Here is a 17,219-nt window from a genome sequence, read left to right as displayed (position 1 = left end):
TACGCGAAAGAGGATATGCGGGCAGAACAACCCGTAGAAAGCCGTACATCAGTAAGGCTAACAGGAAAAAGCGACTTGTGTGCGCTAAAGAGCACAGAAATGACAGCTATGAGGATTGGAAGACAGTTTTTTACCGATGAGAGTAAATTTACCCTCTCTAGGTCAGACAGATGAGTTACTGTCTGGAGGAAGACTCATTCTGAACTTGAAGAGAAGAACCTAGCAGCCACTGTGAAACATGGAGGTGGTTCCCTGAAGGTGTGGGGTTGCATGAGTGCGAATGGTGTAGGTGTATTAGCTTTTATCGAAGGGACTATGGATCACAAAGCATTCAAGACACATCTTCCATCAAATGAACAAAAAATGGGACACTTAGCAAAGTATACGTTCAAGCAAGATAACGACCCCAAACACACAGTCCTGAACATAATACACCACGTCGGGTGGAAACTCCACCAGAATCTCCTGATATCAACCCCATCGAGGATATGTGGCACTATTTGGAGCAAAACTTGAGAAAACATGCAATATCAAACAAAGCTGACCTGAAAGAAGCCTTACTCACTGAATGGAATAACATACCAAAGGAAACTACGGAAACCTTGGTACGATCGATGCCAAATGGGTTAGCTGAGATTATAAAGAGGATAGGATGACCTACCAAGTACTGAAACGTTCACGAAGGATCAAGAAACTGTTATGTTGATTCAGACCAATACTTTTTTGGTGGCAAGTGAAAATGATTGTTTTAAGTTATGGTGTTTTAGTTATATGGATATTGAATTATGTTTTTCCTACAATGTACATGTTACACAAGATGATAAATAATGGATTCCAGTATATGTCAATTTTGATCATTATTCCCTTCGATTCCTCGTCCTCACATGTAGCATATTTCGACAGACCAATATTTTCTTGAGGCAGTGTATATTTGTTTTTGCCGACAGCGGATGAGTGCCGATTTTTAAGCCTTCTTCCTAGGGAAAGTGACTGTTTATTACCTCTTCCGGTGCCAAGCCTTGGTCTTTACCTTTCCTGTTCAGCTTTTGTTCTTGTCCGACCTTGAGAGTACTGCGAAACTAAGAATGTTTTTCATAATTCATTCTTTTCTGTGCAAGGTACTGTTCTCTCATTATACGAGGAGTTTTAACTCTATGGTTCAGAAATGTTCGGGTGAGACGGTAACCTAGGTATTAACCGTTACCTACCTGGCTACCGTATTAGGACATAAACTTCTGGTTCCAGTGTGGGAGATCTTTATTAATATTCATCATTAACTCTCTCAGTCCCTTTGTATGTATCTTACTGCACAATTTCTTGTTTTCAGGTATCTCGTGTCTAGCATATTTTCATCTCCCAAGAATTGAGGATAACTTTTCACTGCGGCAGTATGATGGAAATCAAAATGGTTATATCATCTATCCAAATTTGTATTCATTAGCATTATCAGAGGTTGTAGACCTGCATTCTGAATTGGTCGTACTGATTTATCACAGTAAGAACATTGACATCACACTTCCACTCCTCCTCCTACACATCACAGGTCATGGAGTACTGTCAGGGCTGCCAACAATTTGTGATGCTCCCTGAACGAGCCATAGGTTGCTCCTAACCTAAGTACTGAACCAGAATTTAACCTTACACCAACAGTAACCTATTGGGAGGAATAATGACTATTGTTTTCCACACTACTGTGGTTAGTGCACTAAAACTATCGACTGTCAGGACGCTGGACTGAGAACAACGAAGTGAGGAGATGGTGTGACAGTGTTGTTAATTTCTTGAATATGTTTCTGTAGCAAACTTTCACTCTGTTCCAGATACTGAAGAAGTTCCTAATTCCAGGCAGTGTATTATCGGCAGCAGCTGTGAAGGACGCAAAATCAGAGAAGGATGCGGATAAGCGGCTGCGGGCCAGTGAGCTGCCTATTTACACAGGAGAGCACTGCCGGCCACCCAAGTATGTAGTCTGCTGTAGTACAGTATTCCAGATTAAGTCGTAGAGTACTTGGAAGAGGGGATGTGTCGAGTTTGAATGCAGTAAACCAACTTGCCCTTTCAAGACACTTTCTTAAATACAAAATCCATTTAAATCTATGGGCAGCCATCATGAATATTTAGGAGGCAGCTCTGCGGGAGTATTACAGAAAATTGTTCACAGGTGGAGGATAAGATAAATAAAAACCAGTGCTGTTTCTGTAATTGAAAAATGTTAAGAGATGAATAGATATGTTTATGCTTCATAGATAGGAAAGGAGCTGACCAATGGGACCAGAGGTAGTTGACAATCAGGCTAAAGTGATCTGAAGAGCTGCATGTAGCTTGATTGGGACTCATCGTCAGTCAGAAGAGGGTTGGAGGTACATTGTGTCGTCTTTTGAAAGATAACAAAGATGTCCTGTTGGAAGATGGAAAAATGTTTGATGGTAATGGACACCTGACTCGGAGAGGTTGATTCTCTTCCAAGTATATTATGGAAGGGCAATTGGGGAGAATACGACAGGTATAGAAACTATGCACACAGCTCTTAGTCCGATTCGACAGATGGAATCCAGTACATTTTCTCTGTCCCAAATCTTGCTGTTGTAAATATGATTGGAGTTTGTCTTTGCCATCTGTTGCTTCCTGCTGTAGTCCTAGTCTTTCTCACAGAGTTACATTTCTTTAGAAACTTAGGAATTCTTTTTGAATGGCTTATGAAGTACCTCCTTGCATATAAAATGGCACAGTTCTTGGAAATGCCACATTAAAATTATTATCTTGTCTACAAGAAAGACTTGGAAAAAGTAGTATGCAACTAAATATTCCTTTTTGAGAGCCTGTTTTAACAGGGTAGGTAGGATACTAGTGTTATAAACCTGCTCATACAGTACATTATAAGTAGTAACTGATGTGAAGGCTGCCTGAATGGCATCAAATCAGAATGCCTGCACACGATAGCTGAGGCTTATGACTACCGCCTAAAGTTTGTTGCTATTTGTTCACCTGTTAATGGACTAGTTAGGTAGTGATGATGCTTGTTGTTTAAAGGGGCCTAACATCTAGGTCATTGGTCCCGCTAATTGATGTTATGTCCAGGTGTCCTAACGAATATTAATGATGTTGTAGGAGAGATCCGTGCTCGGAGCGCAGCAGTCTGGAGGAAGCTATTGGCGCAGTGAGAAAGGAGCTCTGGGTATGGTATGACCAGTGCCAAGGCTACCGCCAGAAGATCATCGAAGTGGTGGAAGTGGGCAAGGCTCATACAGAGTGTGAGTAGCGTTCCTCTCGCACCTAACATCTTACTTGTTTATGGTAATAGTTAACGTTTCAGTGCTAATGAGATGTGTGTTGTTCCTTACCGCTGTGGCTATGGCTGGCAACACCTGTACAGTAACAGGTAAAGGGTACTCGAGATGGAAGAAGGAAACAGATGTAGTGTACTTTATTTTCTTATCCCAACTTTTTCGAATCCAAGTCTTGAACTACTGTGTTCTGTGGACCAACAAATAAAGGGACACTTCTAAAAATGTTTATGTATGTAATAAATATACACTGAATGATCAGTTTATTAGGAACACTGGGCATTACAGTTCACGACCAATGACTCAAAACCTTGTAGTGACATCACGAGTGGCTCTTAAAGCGCCTTCGACTGTGGGCAGATACTTGAGACCCAGAAGTGTGGTGCCAGTATCTCAACAGTAGCTGTTCTTGTTAGCTGTCCCCATACCACAATATGGAGGGTGTACCAAGAGTGGAGAAGTTGTGGACAGACATCAATCAGAAGATCGAGTACCCAGCCACATTCACAACTAAGTATTTGTATTTTCCACCTTGTCGATACATTAATTGCTTAAGGCAACTTATTTAGCTAAAAGTGGTACATGTTTCGTATATTATTAACATCTTCAGCCACATAACATCCTTTAGATGAAAAATTCATATATTGACAAAGTATTAATGCTTGAGAGAGTATTTTGTTTTTAATGCTGTCATTTAATCTTATGTTAATTTTAAGGACACTTTCTCTCAAAGCATTAATACTTTGTCAATATATCAATTTTTCATCTAAACAGTGTTATGTGGCTGAAGATGTTAATAATATACGAAACATGTACCAATTTTAACTAATAAGTTGCTTTAAGCAATTAATGTATCGACATGGTGGAAAATAAAAATACTTAGTTGTGAATCTGTTGAAGTGCGATACGGACTCTGAAGCTGATTTTATGCAATACCCAGCCACAAGCGATTGATCAGCAAGCACAGTGGAACATATAATCCACCAGTACAACAGCAGGCACATACGTTCGATTTCCACTATGACCACGCAATATACCTTGCATTGACTTAGATTCGGGAGCCGTAGACCAACGGGGAGCCCCAGTAACCCCACATCATCGCAAATTATCCGTTGTCCCAAGAAAGGTGTCACTGGGCCTTGGAAGCATCGAACAGGGTTGTTTGGAGTGACTAGTTCCATTTGCTATTCAAAGAACTAATATTCATGTGAATTTCTTAAGGCAATGCATCTGTGAAAATCCTAAAATCTACAGTTTTCATCCTATCACCTTAGAATTTTGATCATTTAATATCAGTATCAGCATGATACAACATACAAAGTTTCAAGTTTCTATCAATAACATTTTTTGAGATATTCATAAATTTATCCATTTTTTTAACAATTTTCGATGTATTTATAAAATGCTCCTCATGCCAAACGGCTCAACAGATCTGGCGTAAAATTTAATATTGGTTTTAAAAGACCAATATAAAAGAAGTGATGTGTGGGTTTTGACAAATTTTAATTACACTGAAAGGAACAAATTATTTCACATAGGCTTAACTTTTTAAATGTATTTTATGATGATCATGATGAGAAAAAACTAGATTGCCACTGAACTATTGGATGTATTTTAAAATTTGCACATCAGTTTGTTATTATGTTGTATCTGAAACTATCCTAAAAGTTTCAAGTAGATTGATTGAAAACTGTGGCATGAGGAGCATTTTGAATCTTGAAAAGTGCTGGGAAAAAAATTCTGAGGAAAAGAGATTGAAATTTTAGAGATGAACAATAGTCCAGTACCTGAATCTAGTTGACTTAAAACTCCCCAGAACCATATGTTGGACCCTCTGCTGCCTTCTTCCTGGCCTCATTAGCAGTTTAGAGAGTTTTAGTTTCCTTCGGGCTGTTTTGAACCCTTGTCGCCCAGATACTCCACTGTGGTCCATTCTACGCTTGTCCCTCATTACACTAATTTTCTGTCCTGAGCTGCTTTAACACCCCTAACACTAGCTTTTAGATTCTCACTTGCTTCACAACCCATGTTGAATTCAGCAATTGCTGATGTTACAGCAGTCTCCGGTTCTTTATTTGACATAAACACTTCCTTCGGATACTTAGCCCAAATTATATTATGCATTCCCCGGGCATAATATTTGGTGTGGGGATTTTAACTTCCCCTACTTGATCTTGTAAAATAGTACTTACATTCTTATTCCAGTTAAAAATGTCATTGTTTCACTTTATCCAACACTTTACTAGGTCGTTTCTTCCGGCGACGACAAGTCTCAATTCTTCTGCCCATTATGTACACTGATAACACAACCTCACATATCCCAACCTCCAAAACTAAGCTGCTTGCACTAAGTAGATACTGTTATTGTTTATGGATCATTTATAATACACTTATTACAAATGTAACATTTAAGAAATTACAGAAAAGCAGAGTAGGCCTAAAACACGAATGATAAACACAAAACGTGAGATCACAACTCTTTGTTTACATTAAACACATGGACAAGCTCCATCCTTGAAATAAGCACCAATTCCACTCGATATATCGATAGTCCATCAGAATAGCCAACATAAAGACCCACAGCAACAAAATTTCTTACATTTAACCCGCACGCTCAATTCAAAATCTTCGAAAAACGAGATATTCATGAGAATAGTGTCGATGGGCGGCAACGCCCACTTGCACCGGGTCATTTAAATGGCCACTAAGGGCTTTAAATGGCTGATATTTAAATAAAACAAAGCTCAAAAATAAAGTACAAGGTATAAACATTATGAGAACGTAAAAAACTAAAAATGGATTTTTTTCACAATTTTAACAAAATTTCACCGATACATTGCCTTAATGCTACGATTTTATTTTTCAGTTTATTTCTTTGATGATAGGAAATTACTCTGTTATCACCCATTCTGTTTTCCGCGATCCTCGCATATGTTTCACGACAGTCTGACATACCTTGGTCTGTCAGATGCTGCTAATGACTATATTCGGCCGCCAAACTTAATTGTTACGAAATAGCAAACTCTGCATGGATTGTTAAAATGATATCAAGAAAAAGAAAGTTATTCATTTTGAAGGAAATAGAAAAAAGAAAAGATATTCGTTTCGGTGCATTCAGCGAGATTCTGAAAAAACAAGACAAAATAAATGGTTGGATGGAAATATTTGACTTGGGAAAAACTCATGGAGCTTTTGAGGGGAAAAGGTGGATGTATTTAAGAGATATTCTGCTCATTAATGATCCCAGGAATGTCCTTCTCGGAACATGTTTGTTCAGTATTTTCAGGCCAACGAACATTTTGAGGAAATTTTATATCTTTTATTGCAGCTACCACAGACCGATGATTTTGCCATCCCATACATATCTGCAATACCATGGTACTGACCACTATTTCCTAGCCAATGTAATTTTGTTAGTAACTGTTGTTTAGCAGAGAGAGATTTCAATTATAGGATGTTTTAACCTATTCCCAATATCTATCAAAAGTTCTTCCACTATATTGTGCTTAACCTAAAACGTTCATTGTATTCAAATACAGTGTTAAACTGGAAGTTTATTCTTTCCCTGTACAGACAGTAGTTTTCATTTTCATCACCATCACTACTGCTAGACCACATATTTATGAAAATATATCTGAAATAAGCATATTTAAATAGCACTAGTATATTTATATATTATTGTCCTTTCACTGGTAGAGAATACTTCTCAATTCACTAGTAAGTTACAAGTACTAGTACTTTCGTGGAACACACCCATAAATTTCACTGGTAATTTGTAAGTATGGAGTAGTAAAGTACAACTGTAGAAAATTCTTTTGTGGAACAGAAACTCTGGTATTTGTACTAGTTACTAGAGAATTTACTTGTAAGGTACAAGACCATACTTTTGTGGAATAGGCCCCTGGTGAGCATTCCTCTGGCATGTCTCGAGTGGTGAAGACTACAGGAACCTGTCAGTCAACAATTACACCTGTATCTCCAGGCAGTCTTTACTGGCAACAATGCCATACTCTTAACAGGATATTGCACTGGGCTCAGGTCACTTTAGACTGGTTGAAGGAACATGATAATGAATTCTTTACTCTGGTATGGCTCTCAGGTTCCCTGGACTAGAACCCCCATTGAAAATGTTCTGGGATATGCTGGAACAGGCTGTAAGGGCTACTCGAGATGCTGCAGCAGGCTTGAATCAGTTATGTATGTGCTCCACCTTATGGATCTGTCCCCAGATGTTTGCATGGAATGATCGCCAACAGTTATTAGTAAAGTAATCATTCAGTGTATACGGATCTTACCCATATAATAAGAATATAGTGTCTGTCCATATGTATTTTTTGTTGCATGTAAAAGGTTTGATAGTATACATAAAATGGAGATGATATTGAAGTTTTGTCTGTCTGTCATTATGTTTCCAGCTGTTGGCCAGTTCTGCTTCCTAACTCAACTTAAAGACATATTACGACAAGAAGATCAGATGGTTGATTCGGCCAAAAATCTTAAAATGAACCAGTATTAAATGTTACAATAGCATAAAGGTTATCAATATGATAAAGATAAAAATGTTTTTGAGGCAGTGTGAAAATATGAAATTAATGAAGTTAGTTGAATGAACAACAACAACAACAATACAGTTTATGACTGAATAAACAATATAACTTACAGTACCCTAGTGAGGAAAAAAAAGAAGCTAACTAAAATGTAATGGGGATACAGTAATTTTAGGAGAAAGAGAGTGAGTAACAGGATTCTGAATTATCACTTTCATCATCGCTCGCTGTCCGAGGTTGTGCTAGGTCCGAGTTATAGAATAAATCACAACTTTCCCATAGTCACTGGAGACTTTAGTATACTGCATCTCCCAACAACCCACCCTTCTCCCAGATCTCGTTTTTCAGTTTGATGACATGTTGATTGAATCTTTCTCAGCCGATGGGTGTGTCAGATATGACAGCCGTCACTTCCTGCAGCTTCATTACCAAAGTGTTACCCGTTATGTTTTTCTCTAGTACAGTTCTTTTGATTTTCGCCCAGGCCAGCTCGAAGGCATTGAGTTCAAAAATGTAAGGAGGTACATGTGGTCTATAGAGCAGAATCACGACCTTCCTGATCATTCTGACAGAATAATGGAGATAGTACTATTACTATAAAGGAGTTTCAAATTGGTTGGTCAATGAGGGCTGCTTAACAAATACATTAAAATTAAAATAATTAATATTTATCAAAGGAAACTATTATGGCGTAGGGATGTGGCGACCCCATCGCCCAGTGGGAAACCACTGCAATCAGCTACCCGAGTATTGGCGGGAAAACCATAACATATGCGGAGTATGGAGGAAATGCCTACTCCCAGTCCTGAACAACTAGGATGAACTTGTAGCACTTCATTCATCACCAATTCATACTTCATTAATCACCTTTCCAGATCACATCTGGAATTGTAAAGCCTGACCTTGGTCAGAAATGTTTCGATCGAAAGATCAGACAATCAATGATGATGAGTCTTCTAATGAATAAATCCACCGGTGTGGACAAACAACAACAAGGATCTGCACAAAGACACCACTCGGAATCGGTGGGGTGTCAAGTAGAAGACCTAGGCGAATCGGAGCGCCTGGAAGCCCAACAGACAATCGACAGACAGCTGACAGACAGTGGACTAACCCAACAATGTAAGAAGAGACTTAAGTTCAACAAATCAGGAAAATTTTCATACTTTGCAACATTAAACATTAATTCACTAAGTAAGGTGGGCAAGTTGAAACATTTAACTGATGTGATGGACCAACATAGGATTTTAATAATGGCTTTACAAGAACTTAGGAACACAGACCAGGACCCAATTGAATCAGGAGGTTATCGTCTCTACAAAGGACCTCCAGGAGAAAGAGTAATGAAGAATGTCCCTCAATTTGGTGTAGGTTTTCTTGTTCATAGTAGCATAATAGACTCAGTTGAAGAATTTTCTTCAAAATCTTCGAGGATGGCACTTCTAACAATTAAAGTAGGGAATAAAACTTATACTTTAATAAATGTCCATGCACCAACAAATGACAAAAACAATAAAGATAGAGAAGGAGTTGAAAACTTTTGGGAGGAACTTGATTACATATTAGCGAAGATCCCCGATGAGCATATAAAAATCTTACTTGGAGATTTCAATGCTAAAATAGGCAGAGAAAAGAAGTATCGCACAGTTGTAGGAAAATGGCCAGCTCATAAATTAACGAACAAAAATGGCCAAAGATTAATTGAACTTTGTGCAGATCATAGACTCGTTTTGGAAACCACCAGATTCATGAGGCGACCACATAAACTTATGACATGGAAATGCCCTAACGTAAAATTGGGAGAGTTTCAGATTGATCATGTTGCCATGGATAAAGATTATCATAAAGAAATTTATAATGTCAGAGTCCTCCGTGGGGTAGACATTGACTCGGATCATTATATCTCAAAAATAAAAATCAAGTTAACACCAAAAAGGAAACACAAACATAATCATCTCAAAGCAAGGAGAAATTATGATCCCAGTTACTTAATAAATAATAAAATATATTTAGAGAGATCCAAAACACCTTTAAATGACAAATTAGAGACAATGATCAACAAACTTAAAACCATAGCTGAAGAAATTGCCCCAATCAAAAGGAGAAAGAAACATGCGTGGTGGAACGAGGAATGTGACAAAGCAATTCAAGCAAGACACAAGGCATGGATAAATGATCAACAGAGGAAAACGGAAAAATCTCGAGAAGAACTAATTAATGCCAGAAGACAAACAGCTAAAGAAATTAGGACAATTAAAAGGAATTATCAAAAGGAAATGCTTAGCACTATAGAAGAAACATTCAATCAGCATAAAACAAGAGACTATTACAAAACATTCAAGCAATATCAATCTAAATTTACCCCTCCCACACTTATGTTAAGAAATAAAAATGGTAAAATGGCACACAATAATCAGGATAATGCTAACATTCTTGCAGAATACTTTAAAGAGTTACTTAATTGTGAGGATCCTGTGGAACATTTAGAATTTGATCCTAACCCAAAAAATAAAACTCCATTACAAAAGATTATACCACCAGTTTACAATGAAGTGAAAACGGCAATTAATGCACTTAAAAACTACAAAGCAGCAGGAGAGAATCAAATAGTAGCAGAAATATGGAAGAATGCTAATGATCAGACTATTCAAAACCTACATAAATACATCATTGATATTTGGAACACGGAGAAGCTTCCTGAGGAATGGAATACAGCGATAATCCACCCGCTGCACAAGAAAGGTGATCGCTCCGATCCAAATAATTATCGGGGGATATCCTTACTTGATATTACATACAAGATTTTATCCAAGATTATATACACAAGAATCCAAGAACAACTCGACCAAGAACTTGGAGAATATCAGGGAGGATTTCGACCAGGTAGAAGCTGTCCAGATCAAATCATTAGTTTAAAATGGATAATGAAGCACCAAAGAGTTCGAAGTAAGGGTCTGGTCATCACGTTTGTAGATTTTAAAAAAGCATACGACAGTATTCATCGTGACTCATTATTAAAAAGCCTTAAAGAATTTGGCTTACATCAAAAACTTGTTAACCTCATTAATATGACTTTTAAAAATACGAAGGCAAAAGTTAAATTTAGAGGTGAATTATCAGAATCATTCACTATAAGAACTGGACTTCGACAAGGAGACGGACTTTCACCATTGTTATTTAATTGTGCATTGGAGAAGGTTATGCGTGAATGGAACAAGAAATGCCAACCAACTATCAAGATCGGTAGAAATATTAAACTCAACTGCCTTGCTTTTGCGGACGATTTAGCATTACTTGCAAATACAATAGAAGAGGCTAAATTTCAAATTGAACAACTAGAAATTATAGCTAAAAAATGGGATTACAAATTTCATTTGAAAAAACAGAAATGATGCCAACTTTTAAAGTTGATTTACCAGTTATTCAGCTGAACAGTAATAAAGAGATTAAAATTGTTCAGAAATTCAAATATCTTGGGGAAATAATAACATGGAACACAAATGAAAAAGAAGCAATAGAACACAGAACAACTAAATTTAAACAAGCACAAAGACTTACCTGGCCAACCTATAAAAAAAAATCTCTTTCGATAAACGCTAAGCTGAAACACTATAATTCCATAGTTAAACCAGAGGCAACCTATGCTAGTGAAACTTTATTCAAATTAAATGTAAAATCTACAACAGACAAATTACAGAAAACTGAGAGAAGAATTCTTAGAACAATTATTAATAAAAAACACCAAGTTGATGGACAGTGGAGATTGTTGCCTAACAACATTGTCTATCGTGAATGTGAATCAATAATATCTACAATGCGTAAAAGAAGAATTTCCTTTTTCTGTCACATATCAAGATTAGCAGACACCAGGATATTGAAACAACTATTCGATTACTTTTTGAAGAATAAAATCAATAATAATTGGTTCAAAGAAGTTCAGGACGATTTGGAAGAATTGGGTATAACTCGGCAACAAATCAAAGACAGAAAAGAGAAGAGGATTTTGAAGAACAAAAGCATAAGTCTCAAACTAAAAGCAGTTGAACGGAAACAATATACTATATCGGACACACAAAGGGCTTCCAGGTCGGAGAGGATGAAAAAGTTCTGGGAGAAGAAGAAGAAGAAATTAACTCAAATGTATTGATTTCAGTGCTCCAATGTGGGCGTAAAATATGTAAATAATAATAAAGGAAACTATTACAAAAATCGCACAGAATTACAAAATATAAGGCGGGTGACAAATACCTTGTCAAAGGGCGTCATGGTGCCCGCGATCACTGCGTTGCCGATCCCTGTTCTATGTGAACACTGCAAAAGGTTTGGAATTTTATCCAGGCTTTTAGCATGCAATCTAGTGATTAGAAATTGAATACCACCACCTCTTCTACCCTGCTGGCCTACATTCTGATGGTGACTATTTTTTCGACTAACTGGACTTGAGCCTGCTGATCATGGTGTCAGACCATATAGCCTTCACACCTGAACAATTATGGCCATCAGGTGGTCTCCCTCTGTGCCTACCCTCACGTAAAAAAAATCACAATTCAGACATTATAGTTATATCTACTCTCACCTTTTTATTGATTTATTTTCAAACAAAACCTGTATGAAGAAGCAAATTGATGGAGAAACAGGATAAACATTACTTTGTGTATGAACCGACCAGTAAAGCAGTAAGAATAAAGAAACTGAAGTAGTCAAATAAAGGCTTCATTAATAGAAAGAGTGTTGTGTGAGTAAAGCAAAGATGTTAGGTATGTCGAAAACCTTAGGCTCCATTGTTTATAAGCCAAGCATTAAAAAAGAAATTCTTCCCAGACAGTAATTTAATACTTGAAATGAAGGTATGTCTGGAAAATAGATAACATATGGTAAGCCTTCCTCAGTGTAATGTTTCTCCAAGGCCTGCCTGTTCGCTGGCTCCTTTCTCCTTAGGCATTATTTTAGCCATTCATGCAAATTATATACTGTGAAGGGTATTCTTGTCTTGAGATTATTGAGGTGAACAAACTATTTTTGACTGCAAGATATAAGTAAAAACATGTACTGACTGCAGATTAGTATACACTCTCAGGACTTTTTTGTAGAGCTTTTAATGTTCAACAGTCCTTCAACATGTACTTCAAGTCTGTTGTTAACAGTTTATGCAGCTTAAGCCAAGAAATTGATTGGTTGGTAGAGCTTTCTTCGACTTGCTTCACAGAAATCACCACTGCTCGGCTCCCGCTCATCATATATATTAATGTTTCATACACCTAACCTTCCTTAATACAGGCTCCACACCAGAGGTGCTGACGCTGGGCATTCCGTCCCGCGGGCTGGCAGGCGATGAGCGCAGCATATGTTATTTAACCAAAGTGACACTGTGGCTATGTCACAGGCCGTGAAGGATGGGCGAAGTTCTCCCAGTCACTCTTGATCACTGCTGCGATATCAGAGTTTGAAATGGAGGCAGAAAAAAAAAAAAGATGGCAGAAATCCACGTTATTTTCAATTTATGTTGAAAGAGAAAAGTTATTTATGTTCATTGCAGTTTATGTATTTTGACCAGATACAATAAAGAGTTAGGTCTACAACCTCAAATATCTTTATAATGTACGTAACAAATTACTATTTTCACTATTACATTTTAACAGGCGCTTCAGAAACAGTTCTAATATAATATGGAGTTAAGGTGGATAAGCTGTTGCTTGTGGCAATTATCTGATAAACTCATCAACAATCCAATCATGCTTACCGGGCATAACATTAATGTGGTTATTTATTTGAAGGCATACTGTATATCTACCTGGTAGATATATTTACGTTGTTGTACTTTAATCTTGGATAGTAAATATCTATGTTCTCACTCGTGATGAAACTCCCTCTCGCCATGTAGAGGCTAGCTATCATCACTGGACGTCTGTTAAATTTTAAATACTATTTTCAGAAATTTAGTGAACAGGGAAAGTCACACAACACTACAACATTGTGCCAAATAATTTTTTTTTTTTTTTGCTAGGGGCTTTACGTCGCACCGACACAGATAGGTCTTATGGCGACGATGCCAAATAATTGTTGCATTATGTAATTATATTCACTTTTGCTCAATGAATAACAGGATTTTTACATTTTAAAAAAAAAACGAAGATACCGTTATTCCCATGCAAGGAATTGTAAATTGTAGCTTGTACCCTTGAACCCTGTACCTTTGTAGATGGTAACACAAACATTATTCTTTGAATGAGTAAGTATAAGAAAATAAAACTGACTGTTTATATCGAGTGCAGTATAAATCAATCCGGAATATCTTGAAAAAGTCAAGAGGTGTTTTTTCAATTATAGAGTTTTGTTTTAAATAATGTATCCCAATCAGCACTTCGCTGAGTAATGGAGGAAAGTTTCGTAATCACAATCGAACATAAATGCTCCCTCGCTCCCCTGCAAAGAGTGACCGCTCTCCCACTTCACTGTGATGTATGCTTCTTACGTAAGCTACCCACATCTACATCACGCCAGCCCGGCCACACTGGGCGTCCAGCTCTGCTCTGCTCTATACAGTGGTGAAATCCATTTGGTGGTTCTCAAGTTGAGCCCACATTAGCCTGCTGGGGACTTTATTTCATAATATGTATAGGTAAGGTGTTTCAATAGAATATCAATACTTGCTGTATCGGTATCAGCGAAGTCTAGTCCATGCATTGTAGAGAGTACAAAAAATTCTTCTTGTCTTGCCATTTGACAGCACCAATGTTATTGCATGAAAACATTTGTCCCATTAGTATGTAAAAAATTGTACAGATCTGGAGAAGAATAACAATTGTCAATAAATGAACAACAACACTAATCCAGTATTATTACTAATAGCTGACATAGCATCCACTTTACCTCGACAATATAAAATCTGAATATGTGTATACAACCACCATCCTTTGAATTTGAAAGTTTATAAAATTTTACTCCAAACTGTGCTCGCTTTGATTCGTTATACTGAGTGAAATGCAGATCACCTCTGCATGTAGTAAGTGATTCTTCTAAACAATTACTCCTGCCAAATGTGTTCCTCAATTTCGTTTCCATCATTTCTATTACACGATGTAACTTTCAAAGTGGATCAGATTTATTGGCAACTTCATTGTTCACCAAATGCAATTATTTACTCAGCTCCAGAAAACTAGCATAAGCCATGACACTTCTAAAACATGGTAGGTCAACAGTTACAACTGTACACCAGCAGCTGTGAATTGTAGGCTTCTGTACTAATCCCATTAGAACGCAAGGAGCACACGTTCGTTGGTGAAAAGTCTAGATCGGCACTGGCATGGCTAGCGCTCAGCACTTGTACTGAAAAGTTATTAATAACTGGGAAATTGTGGTCTTGTATCCAGTTCCTTTGAACATGCTGCTCAGTCTCTTCTAACATTGCTTTCACTATCACTGCTGAATCAGAACCTAAAACAGGTAGCAAACTTGTAATTTTGTTATTACACATTTCTTTGAAACCATCTTCAAGGTGAACAAAAGAGAGAGCAAGAATGCCAGTAAACAAGTAGTCGAGTGCATATGAATATATTTGAGGTATCTAGGTTAGAGTTTCAACCACAAATGCTTTCACCTACAGCCGGCAGGCCTGATAAGCATTGTCCTTATATTACCCTTGTTTTCTCAAAAAAATTTAGAGGCCTCATAAAAGATGCCCACAATTTTCAGAGAATATGGACCTGTAATTTTGTAAATGAAAGTCTTTTATAAGCTTACAATTGGCAAAATCTATATACATAAAATAATAGTTTTGTCTGTACACTGCTCAGAATTGAAAGAGAGAATTGAAAGAGAATGGAATTTCTGCATCAGTCATGTCCACAGTAACAAGGAAATGCACTTTTTAATTTTCTATAGTTTCTGTCTGTATGTATGTACATGCATCACGAGAAAAAAGCTGAAGAGAATTTAATGAAAATTGGTATGTTAAGTCGCGGAACAAGTCGCTACAATCTAGGCCATAAATCATTTTGTTCATGTTGAGTGAAATGGTAGTTTAGGGAAAGGCCTCAAATTTAATTCTCAAATATTTATCGATAAATACTACATGGCTAAAGTTATATAATATTACATATCCGATCATTTATGTCTTATACATTTTTACCGTACCGGCAATTGTAACAGAGATATTCATGAATTTTGATTTTTGTTGCAAGTCAAATCAAATCAAAATCTCTTTATTTGCAAATGAGGTGCCTACCTCGGTGGCAAATGGTACACTAAAATACATTATTGTCAAGCACTAAATATTAAATTAACAAGAGAACAAAATTTTCCTATAATACAATATTATACAATTTACGCTAACAATTTTTTCTATTAAACACACAGCTCATCCTTAATAAATTTATATTGTTTACAAAATTCTACTAATAATATCTCCTGTACTACTTACAAATATAGTCAACTGATATACTTTATGTGGAATTACTTCAAATGATACTGTACAACTGGTATAAGATTAAATTTTACATTGCATTTATTTTATTTTTACCCATTCTGGAACCTAAGTAGCATAATGACCTGCTGCATCTTAACCAGAGCCCCTTTTGCCACCACTTTTCAGAGTTCCTGAAGGGCCTTCACAGCTACCGTAGCGGTCCCAGGGCCCTCGTAGTCCCCACTGTACTTCACCCCTACAGGCAGTCCCCTACTTTGGCTGTCCAAACTCCTTAGACCAGGGGATGGAATTAATTTATTCACACACATTTTTTAAAATTTACAATAACCTGCACTGGTCGAATGCCCTCTAACATTTCATTTATTTTCTCTGTTGCTGTTTATTCTCTTCTTGAATATCTGTACAGATTTTGGAAAAGGATCAAACACTACCCCTGGTAAACTGTTCCACTCCTTTACACCCTTCCCAATGAATGAAAATTTACCCCAATCGCTTCTACTAAAATTTCTTCTAATTTTACATTTGTGGTCAGTCCTGCCGATATAATTATTTTCCAACTGAAGCCTCTCACGGATATCTCCCCATGCTGCTTCTCCTGTATAGGCTCTATACAACCTTATAAGTCTAGTTTTCTCCCTTCTCTTACTTAAAGTTTCCCACCCTAGTTCCTTTAATATTTCTGATACACTACTCTTTCTCCTGAAATCCCCTGTTACAAACCTTGCTGCCTTCCTCTGCACACTGTCTATTTCTTTTATTAGGTATTCTTGGTGAGGATCCCAAACACTGTTTGCATATTCCAATAATGGACGAACCATACTTAGGTAACTTTTCTCTTTTAATTCTTTGTTGCATCCTTTAAGTAGCCTCATTATGACATGTAATGATCTGTATGCTTTCCCAACAATGTCATCAACATGACCCTTCCAGTGCAAATTACTTTCAAATTTTACACCTAAGTAT

The 17,219-nt window shown here is 37.1% G+C and overlaps 1 protein-coding gene across 3 annotated transcripts in view; it reads left to right on the top strand.

Annotated features, from left to right (window-relative positions):
- The window catches only part of Mic26-27 (MICOS subunit 26/27), a 69,333-nt gene that overhangs the window by 31,033 nt on the left and 21,081 nt on the right, over window positions 1–17,219 (top strand). For all 3 annotated transcript variants that reach the window (XM_067158437.2, XM_067158435.2, XM_068230396.1), the window contains 2 exons: window positions 1,821–1,960; window positions 3,109–3,251. In XM_067158437.2, the coding sequence (XP_067014538.2) occupies window positions 1,821–1,960; window positions 3,109–3,251 (283 nt within the window). The remainder of the gene's footprint in view (window positions 1–1,820; window positions 1,961–3,108; window positions 3,252–17,219) is intronic.

This window comes from Anabrus simplex, chromosome 14, assembly GCF_040414725.1.
Source record: "Anabrus simplex isolate iqAnaSimp1 chromosome 14, ASM4041472v1, whole genome shotgun sequence".
Lineage (NCBI taxonomy): Eukaryota > Metazoa > Arthropoda > Insecta > Orthoptera > Tettigoniidae > Anabrus > Anabrus simplex.
The sequence above is the reverse complement of the archived record's forward strand: the minus strand, read 5'-3'. Positions and strand labels throughout refer to the sequence as shown.